We start from the raw sequence: 9,140 nt of genomic DNA, 5'->3' as shown, positions 1-9,140 counted from the left end.
TTGCTTGAGAACCGTCGAAGAGGCTTTAAAGTTTAAAGAGTTAAAATATGCAATGGAAGCTAAACTTGAAGCCTTGGATAAGACAGGAAATGGGGGATAACTGGGAGGGCAGGCATCAAGGTCGTGGGAATTCACGATCAAGAACGACAGAAAACTAAAAGCTCGGTTTTGTGTTAAACGGTTTACTTATACTAAAGGACTATATTATGAGGAAACAAAGTCCCCGCTATATTGATAACTTGCTATTCAGTTATGATAGGGAGAGGTTAAAATTGTAAAGTACTACCTCTGAAGGCGTTTTCAAGTATTGACCATTTTAAAAGGGTCACTACAGTATCTCGCAAATTGCTCGAGACCTAATATTCAGTTAGAAATAAATAAACTAACTCGACGTTTTAAAGCTTATACAAGCCAACACTGGGTAACCGCAAAAGCGATGTTACTCTATTTAAAAGGAAGGCAAAAATAAGTATAAAAACTTTCCAATATTTTAAAGCTCTAGTTTGAAAAGTTAAAGTGTCAAATTTCTTATTTAAAGTTAATATCCTTTTGTCCCTAAATAATTCAATTGTTAAAATATTTTCCAATCTTAAAAATATATAAAAGTTAATGTTAATCGACCTTCGGGTTTAACAAGTTATTTTTATCCTTTTTTTGGTATTACCGGAAGCCCAAGCAATATTTTGCGTAACGACATGTACTTTGATCGTTTTCTTTTTATAAAAAAATAATATTTCTTAAATGTTCGATCTCTCAAAAAAACATTCAAGTGACGAGCTCTTAATAGGGTGACAGGGTACAAGATGGATTTAGGTTTGTACCAAAGCCATCATTTATGGAAACATATTCATTTGTCTCTAACTCTAAGCCCTACCGCATACGCAACAAAATTATGTACCATGCTCGGCATGGATAGCGTGCACCCCCATGGCTCGTAACTAAGCTTTTCTGTCATCATTACTCGCTGGTGGGCTCATTGCTTTTAAAAAAAGCTAACCAGGGGCTCTAACTGGAGAGCCTGGTGTAAAGCATCGTTTAGACAAATCACAGCGTCCGCACTTAATGCTTCAATGCGAAAAGGCTGTGCGTTGCATGCCTATCTAAACCGCTTCGCGTAGTTCTTACAATATAACTATAGTTCCTAAATTATAAATAACAGAGGGTAGGGTAGAACTGGAACTCTATTGAACCGCAACTCCCGCCTGATTTTAATTTTTCGAGAAAGTAATAATACTTTTCTTTTTGTTTGGACTTGATACCTCGCTAAATTGGGACATAAGTTAAAAAAATAAAACAAGAAGTGAATAATAATGTATAAAAATGAAAACCATTTAATAAGGTAAGGGCGCTATCCATTGCCATTCTAGGTTGTTTACTAGCTAATAGCACCCTTTTATAGTACTGAATCTACAGTTAGTCAAATTTCTATAGAATAGCACTTTTCACCAGCGATCGTCCAGATTTTAATCCGAAGACCAACCCGAAAGAGGTGCCTGTACTATAGGTATTTGAACTAGCTGTAGTATAGGCTCTAGCAAATAGTGCTATTAGCTTGTATACTACCTAGAATTGCAGTGGACAGGAAGATATGTTAGAACATCTTATCATTTACTTGAAAAATACAAGCAGTTAACATGTTTCAAATTAAAGTAAACGTTTAACCCCTCAACTACTATCTACGGGCCAGACCGGCCCAGACGAGTTTAAAATGCTTGTTATTTCTACTACGAAAAATTATATTAATGCCATTTGAAATTTTCCCTCAAAAAATATATATAATTACAGAATATTTTACCCCGATATGCTTAACAGCAACTGATAATTAGCAGCTTACAGGCAAGGTGGATTCGGGGGTATGACTTGCAATATTTTTTGAGAATTTTGCTTTTTTTTATGTTTCTTCTAATTTACCTATCAATAGAACTTATTACAGTATTTTCGTTGTAATAAAAATAAATTGTCAATAAATTACATATATCTCTTATTTACATTTATAATGGGTTAACATGGTCGATACGTATCCTTATGGGGACAGTACTCGAATTGACCTTCCATTATAACCTACACGCAGTCACGTGCATTTTCGGAACCTGGTTTTTAATAAGTATCGGGTAAAAAGTAGGATACGTAAATAACTATACGAGGGAAGTTAGTTTTTCATGAGGCTTAACGTTTCTTGCGATTCTAGTATTCTTTATTCCGAGTTCGAAGGCTACAAGCTAGTTAGAAGCAAAGAAGGTAGCGCCTGTTCAAAATGGAGTTACTCGCCTTTTCAAGCTAAAGGTTTAACTGCTGGTTTTCCTGATTGTTTGCTTTCGGGTCCGCCCATCTGCAGCAAAGCTATCACTCCAGAAAACTATTCAATTGAATTTTTAAATATTATTGCCTCACAGAATGGTTTTTATTGGGATCCTCACAGTTCTTTTGAGAGTATACTATTTGTAGATAAAAACGGGTTCCTAGTTCGCCTGACCTTTGAGGTCCTCCCTTTTTTTAGTTAAATTTTGTATGTTTAAAGTAGTTCGTGGTAGGAGAGAGTCAAAGAATTTAAGTTATTACAATTGCCAAACTTAAAAAGTAGTTCTACTATACCTACCATATTGGCTATTTCTTCTGATTTCATCGTTGTTGGAGATGGTTGTAGTACTTTATACTTTCTTGAGCTTCAGAACGGCGAGGTAACTTATATTAATTTGTTAATATATATACCCTTCTAAATATTTAATATATACTTTAATGAGTAAGTTCCTCTGAGAGGAGTGTTTAGAAGTTTGGTTTTCTTAATGGTCCTTATATATTATATTTGCAACTTTTAATAGTTGGGAATAAGCTACGAGCAGCACCTTGAGCATTGCTTCACCTTTAAGCTTCTAGCAGCAGATAAAAAAAAGGATATAATTGTGTTACTTTTCTGGAGCTCAAAGCACGAGGGTTTCGTTGTTTATTTTAATTATAATATTAACTTCTAAGCTGTCTTTGTAAAATTAGGAATAATAAAAAAAGGAAGCGTTTTTTATCCCGTCCAAATATCTCTTTTAACTTTGAAAAAAAAAAAATCAGAGGAACAGAAAGTTGCGTATAAAGTAGAGTCCAATATAACTGTTTATGGATTCAGCTTTCCCAGCTTTGGGCAGATCTCTGGAGATTTTGACAAATTTGCAGTTCTAACAAGGGGCAATTTTTTCTATGAAGAGTTATTTTGTTATTTTTATGAATTTCAATTTTTGGCTTTTTTTAAATTTAATTACTATATAAAGAGGGGAAGAGCCTGAGAATGCGGTATGTCTGCAATTCTCTCGAAGTAGTGTATACTTTTATAAACTTTTTATTGACTTTTTAATAAGAATGAAGACGATTCACTACAAGTGTTAGTCTTTGGCAGCTCCAAGCAAGAACTTACCAGATTTTTCTTTTCTGGTAGTTCAAAGTTTATGCTTGCCTCGCCACCTAGTAAGTATGAAAATATACTTCAATCTTCATTTTATATTTTATTTGAAAGACGAAAGAAACAGATCGTCTTTCGGTGTTGAGAGCGGCGTTGATTGCCTTTTTTATGAATTGAGTGACGATCTTTCGGGTTTTTCCGTGTTTCGGGTTTTCTCCTTTTTTTTTTATTCTTAATTTTTAAATTGTTTAGAAGTGAAACACACAACCACCTTTCCCGCCTTTGCTTATATTCTCGAATCGAAAGAAAACAGCAAGTATGTCTCTTGTGACATGCTAAAGAATTACGTGGCTGTTTGCGAGTGCTCGAGGTTATTCGCTTATCTTTTTTTTAAGGCGCTGATTTTAAAAATCCATAAGGAGGCTCTATATTTATTATAAACCAGAATCAAATTCCTTAACCGGCATTCAACGCGTCATCGAGTTGGATGATCCGGAAGGTGATTGTATTGCTTGCCTGCTTAGCCCTTCTTATAGAGCAACTGCTTTGCTATAGAGATAATAGGACTCTGCCTAACAAAAAAATTTATAATTGTCTCCACTAACCAATGCCTGCACTGCTTCGATAAAAGCGCTCTTGATATCGAACCGGCAGGGGTGCCATAAAATCTTAACTCAGCAATTGTGGATGACTTTTAATTTTATTGCTATAATTATTATTCTCCTTTTTTAAATACCACATAATTTGCCTTTTTTTATGTTTTTATTTACGTTGAAATTTTGCACGGTTCTTTTTAACACTAGTCACTGTAGTTAGGAAGCAGTACTAACAAAAGGCCCTAAAACCCCTCGTGATGCAGGTGTGATGGCCATTAAAATAAATTATATTTGTCTTTATTTTTTTGTAAGCAGAGCCTCAATTAAACACTTTTACATAATGATGATGGTAATAAAAAAGTAACGATCTAGGAATCAGAAAATATAAACAAGCCGTAATAGAAAAAAAAACATAATAGGTAGTAGACCCACACCGAGAAGAACGGGAGTATGTATATCTAGTCCTTTCAACAGCGGGCTTACCATTTTCTTGTACAACGAGCTTAAATTTGAGAGACTCTATTCGCTGTAATAGGGAACTCAATGGTCAGCGCAACTATTTTAATATATTTATAATAAAGTTAATAAGTGCTATAGCGGAAAGTTGCAGGCCTAAAGGTTAATCTGCTATCTAATGATAGAATTGAGTTTGTTGGCGTTTAGAGTTTACTTCTTTTAGCGAAACAGAAAACCAATAAAAGACTCGTTATAAAAAACAAACATGAAAGCGCATTTAATAAAGTAGAGGGTTGGTTATGTCCACTGGCTGGCCAACTTTTTCTTGTACATCAACTCTCTTACTATTATGCAAGCCACGATTAGACCTGCCGTCGTCATGACCAACATCGGTTTGTTGAATCCTTCACTCAGCGTATCGAACGTGCCGCTGGGCGTTATTCGAGTACTGTACAGGCCTAACCCATAAGCAAATACAAGACCTGCAAAGGGGAGTGAGGAAGTAAAAAAATGTAAAAAAAAAAAAGATACCAAGCGACTCCAATCTAGTGGTGGACGTAATAATATTTTTTATATGAGGTACCTGCCCAAAAAAAAAAGTAACGCGTAATTAATGTAACTGTTAAAGCGCGTACCGTGCGATTGTAATTGATAACATTAAGCGGATCCATAGTGTGAACAGGGCTGTAAACGGGAACGCCTGCTTTTGGTAAATATTTTTTGACTAATTAACTAAAAGATAAGCAGACCTGGAATTGAACTTTTATCGGCTGTTGTCCGTCGAGTGTCGAGAAACCTCTTATCTAGTGCATAAAGCTGGCCATTATTAAGGCCCAACAAAAGTTGCTTCATGGTTATGCCTGCAGAAAAGCAACAGTATTATAGTGTCCATAAAAGAGCAAATACTTGAAAAATTTTAACCTTGTTTGGTTTGCGTGACAGAGGCACATGAAAGACCTTCAAAAAAATAATAAGACTGGCGCACCACCACCGGATTATTTGCAAGGAACGATGAAAAAGGCTGCCTTTATAACGAAACGTTCAAGAATTGGCTCAGCAATTGACAATAATCTTACCAACTTGGTCTTTTCTCAACGGGCTTTTGTTCGTATAAGTCCAAAGAAACAAAGATATATTTCATTTCCTATTGGTTAAAAAAAGTAGTTGCAGGAATAGACGGACAAAAGCGCGGCAATCTACCAGAGAGTCCCAAAAATGATAGTACACCGAATTCTCTGAGTGAACTATAGTTACCGGACGTGTGGCCGTAAAGCGCGGATGAAAAGTGCGGTGAAGAAGGCGACCAGTTACCGTATCGATGAGATAGACGACCAGTTCGCTGGCTTGTTAGAAAGGGCTTTTATAAGAGGACAAAATCACGTGCACGAGAGAAAGACCGGCCGGCGAATGGGTGGCCACAGCAATCATATTGGGATTCAGATACTTGTAAAGAAGATTGCCACGAGAGTCGACCGACTTATACAGAACCTTGACTTGCTCTGCACACGTGTGGAAAAGTCAATATAGCATGTGCAGAGAAGTATCTTTTTCATAACTGAACCATAATGCCGAGGAGAAGAAACCGTAAGCATCGTCTCTTCGAGGAGCGAAAAAGTGACACTCCATGCAGGAACAGATTTTAAAACCTGTAGAGAGGAAATACATTTAAGAGTATTTTAACAAAAGAAATCTTTGAGAAGGATTACAGACTCGTTTGTTATAAGTAGTCGACGCCCGTCAAGTTTACCGGTGCTTTTATTGACAGAGTAGAAGAACAAACGAGGCGCCGCACGCAGAGCAAGTGATATTGCGTTGGGCGTCTTTGGCCACACGTGGGCCTGCTTACAAAGAGAATTCTTCTCAGAACAGTGGAAGACTCGAGCTGCACTAAGTAAGGACTTCTTCTTTGTAACTTAAAAATATTGTTGGCTTATTATAGCCGCCATCTACTTCGTTCAGCACCAGCGCGTGCTTTACAGTGAAGGGGACCTCATAACGTACCACACTGCCATGCAGGGGATCGAGCTCGTATATATAACTCTGGCCACCCTGTAAATTGGGGAAGTAGACTATTGCCTAGGGCTAGCAAGGAAGACGACTACCCTATCAGAGCAAGAAAGGAGGCATAAAGGCGGAAGGCCAAGAGGACTCGGGAATCTCGTGACTGCAAACACGTCTCCAGCGGAGACTACAAAATCTAAAAGTGAGAAAAGCAAGACAGTCTAATAAAAGACGCCGCCTCGATTCGAGTAAATTACCCTCGTGAAGGAGAACACTCCATAAAAGGCTGCCTTTGTCAGAAGAGAGTCCATATATTTTACCAGTGGAGGAGACACAAACAATAACTTTAGAAAAAATATTATTCATCACTATAACTACTAAAGCATGTGCCTATACGTTTCTTAAATCCAAAAAAATCCGAATTGTGAAGTGGGTCCCCTTTCATTATAATCTTGTTGCTAAATAAATCTCCGAACAATAGATTTCGGACAAAATCCTGCACGGCTGGTAAGTGGATATAAAAATAAGCAAAAAAGATTCTTAAGCCTTGAATTGCAAAGCCTGAGAAGAAATTCTCTTGATAAACTTGCTCAACGGTGAGTCTGCTATAAAATTAAGGCTATGAAAAAAGGAGAACACAAGGGGAGGTGTGTAGGACCTTCATTGACGCCGAATTCTTGAACCAACAACTTCATCTGCGCTGTATTCGGGGGTAGTCCACAAAAAGTGACCTCCTAAAAAGAGACGAAAAATTTATATACGAAAAGATGGTTGAGAAGTGAAGAGACACAATAGTGGCGAGTCCCTCCTCACGCGTGTACACGTGGCCATTGTCGTTGAAGTGGATCAACGCATGGTCCGAGGTGGTGACAAATGCTAGGATACTAGCACGGTTGACGTATAAAAGTACCTGTTGTTTCAAAATATGAGAAGTAATAGGTCAAGCTACTCAAAAAAAAATAACGTTATTCAAAGAAGCATGTGACGAAGATGCAGGCAAAACCACAGTTTGTTCATGCAAGACGCGAAAAGAAGTACTTTCAACGCAGGAAATCTCGCTGTAAAGTTTGTTATTCTAGACAAAAACCTAAGTGAAAGCATTAATTTAATTAAAATAAAAACAACCTGCAATAGAAAAACTCTACTGATGTAAGTTTTTCTCTGCGAAGGAGAATGGTGAGAACCGAAGATCCCTGCTTTACCCTTACACCATAGAGAATACAAATCAGCAGGCACAAGGCTCGTAGTATAGCTCCGAAGTCAGCCAACCTTCCACAGTTTGGTTACTGAGAGACTCCCGTTTTTCATACTCATAAGAGCAACAAGCTCCTTAAATTTTAGAAAAAAATATATATCGTCAGCATTCTGTAAAGTAAATTGTAGATTGATTCCTTCACTTTTGAAAAGCGCCTATTATATATAAATGTATATAAATTATTTGTCGCTTATTTTAATAATTAAAAGAGGCAAACCTCAAGAGAATGTTGCACTGCTTGAGAGCCCGGCAGCAACAGCCGGGAGCAAAGGAAAGCAGGCCGACAGGCATAGAGTAAGTGACCAGCAACAATTATATAATCGCCAGATGGAACTGGAGGCCCCAAAAAAACCAGCTGCGCAAGCAACAGTTAGTAGAAAAAAAAGTAGAAATTGAAATTAATACGTTAAGCAGCTCAGAAGATAACGCACTCCTTTCTAAAGTTACAGGGAGCGGTACAATTTCGTTATCTCTTCGAGCCACTAGAGTCAAGTGGTTTGCGCCATCCAGAAAGACTCGCTCGCCTATCCAGCTTTCGTTTTAGCTTAAAATTTGTCTTTTTAAGGAACGAGCAAAAAAAAGGCTACCCGCGAGGGAAATGCTGGTAATATTCTTTCCTCCCGCTTTTTAAATCAAATACATTTAAAGACTTCTCTCTTAAAACAAATATAAAAGGCCTCCCTTGCAACTTCACTATCCGCAAGTCGATGCCTGGAGAGATTTTAAATTGAAGCTTTACTAGTTTATAATTAAAAAAAGTGATTTTTTTGGTGCTAACGAGTCGACATTTAAAATACTCGGAATAATTACAAACAGGAAAGAACAAAGAATAATAAAAAGTAAACAGGAGTTTATAATTTAAAAGAAAATTTGAGGTGAATCACGTGATACTTAGTTCCGAAGTGGAAGAAAAAACTGTCTCCCAAAATATATCGCCGTTATGTACATTCCAGGCACGTAGAATTCCATGGAAAAGAGTGACCGAGACTGAAAAGTTACTAAAGTTTTTAAATATAGATAAAAAGAGAAGTGAAACTAAACTGTTCTTATGCGAGTCTACTGAAAGAGGCTTCTCTTTTTTTGAAAAAACTTTTAACCAATCTAAAAACAAATATTAACTATAAACCCACAGCTAAAGAAGTTCACAATAACAGTAAGGTACCAATCTCGCCGCTAACTGTGACGGAAGCTAAAGAATGACGTTCCGTTAAAACTAAAAGGCGTCTGAAATCTGTGCTATATTTAGCTTTAATAACGTTTCCTATATACTGACGGTACCTTTTTTCAGCAAAAAGAGCAATAACTATCATGAAAATTATATACCGCAAAAATTACTAAAATTACCAGCTAAAGGAATCAATTTGATCCTCGTATATTACGCATAAGCACAGTTGTAGTAAAACGCCCAAAAAGAAGGCAAAAATTCCGAGTTTCATGGAGACCTAAC

At 37.0% G+C, this 9,140-nt stretch overlaps 2 protein-coding genes across 6 annotated transcripts; one reads left to right on the top strand and one right to left on the bottom strand.

Annotated features, from left to right (window-relative positions):
* The first annotated feature begins 803 nt into the window (after positions 1–803).
* Positions 804–4,127, top strand: LOC135142468 (uncharacterized). The gene is made up of 11 exons (XM_064074184.1): positions 804–934; positions 2,189–2,480; positions 2,532–2,678; positions 2,820–2,931; positions 2,989–3,193; positions 3,258–3,279; positions 3,345–3,450; positions 3,500–3,577; positions 3,638–3,755; positions 3,805–3,884; positions 3,941–4,127. The coding sequence occupies exons 1-11, from the start codon at positions 804–806 to the stop codon at positions 4,048–4,050; spliced, it is 1,401 nt and encodes a 466-aa protein (XP_063930254.1). The 3' UTR covers positions 4,051–4,127.
* A 599-nt stretch (positions 4,128–4,726) lies between these two features.
* On the bottom strand, positions 4,727–9,140 carry LOC135142459 (ER membrane protein complex subunit 1-like). 5 transcript variants are annotated; one of them, XM_064074162.1, is made up of 17 exons: positions 7,227–7,315; positions 7,097–7,172; positions 6,985–7,043; positions 6,835–6,934; positions 6,696–6,782; positions 6,540–6,634; positions 6,337–6,486; positions 6,144–6,275; positions 5,999–6,083; positions 5,835–5,936; positions 5,638–5,780; positions 5,514–5,581; positions 5,359–5,462; positions 5,187–5,297; positions 5,073–5,137; positions 4,969–5,020; positions 4,727–4,919 (listed from the first exon to the last, which is right to left on the bottom strand). In XM_064074162.1, the coding sequence occupies exons 2-17, from the start codon at positions 7,131–7,133 to the stop codon at positions 4,735–4,737; spliced, it is 1,575 nt and encodes a 524-aa protein (XP_063930232.1). In that variant the 5' UTR covers positions 7,134–7,172; positions 7,227–7,315; the 3' UTR covers positions 4,727–4,734. The 5 variants fall into 5 exon arrangements, with proteins under 5 accessions (XP_063930232.1, XP_063930234.1, XP_063930233.1 ...); XM_064074164.1 differs by having other exon boundaries at positions 5,692–5,780; XM_064074163.1 differs by having other exon boundaries at positions 6,985–7,040.

Source organism: Zophobas morio, unplaced genomic scaffold, assembly GCF_036711695.1.
Source record: "Zophobas morio isolate AGI-343-1 ecotype UQ-CSIRO unplaced genomic scaffold, CSIRO_AGI_Zmor_V1 ptg000047l, whole genome shotgun sequence".
Classification (NCBI taxonomy): domain Eukaryota; kingdom Metazoa; phylum Arthropoda; class Insecta; order Coleoptera; family Tenebrionidae; genus Zophobas; species Zophobas morio.
Note: the sequence above shows the minus strand (reverse complement) of the source record. Positions and strands in the feature narration are given on the sequence as shown.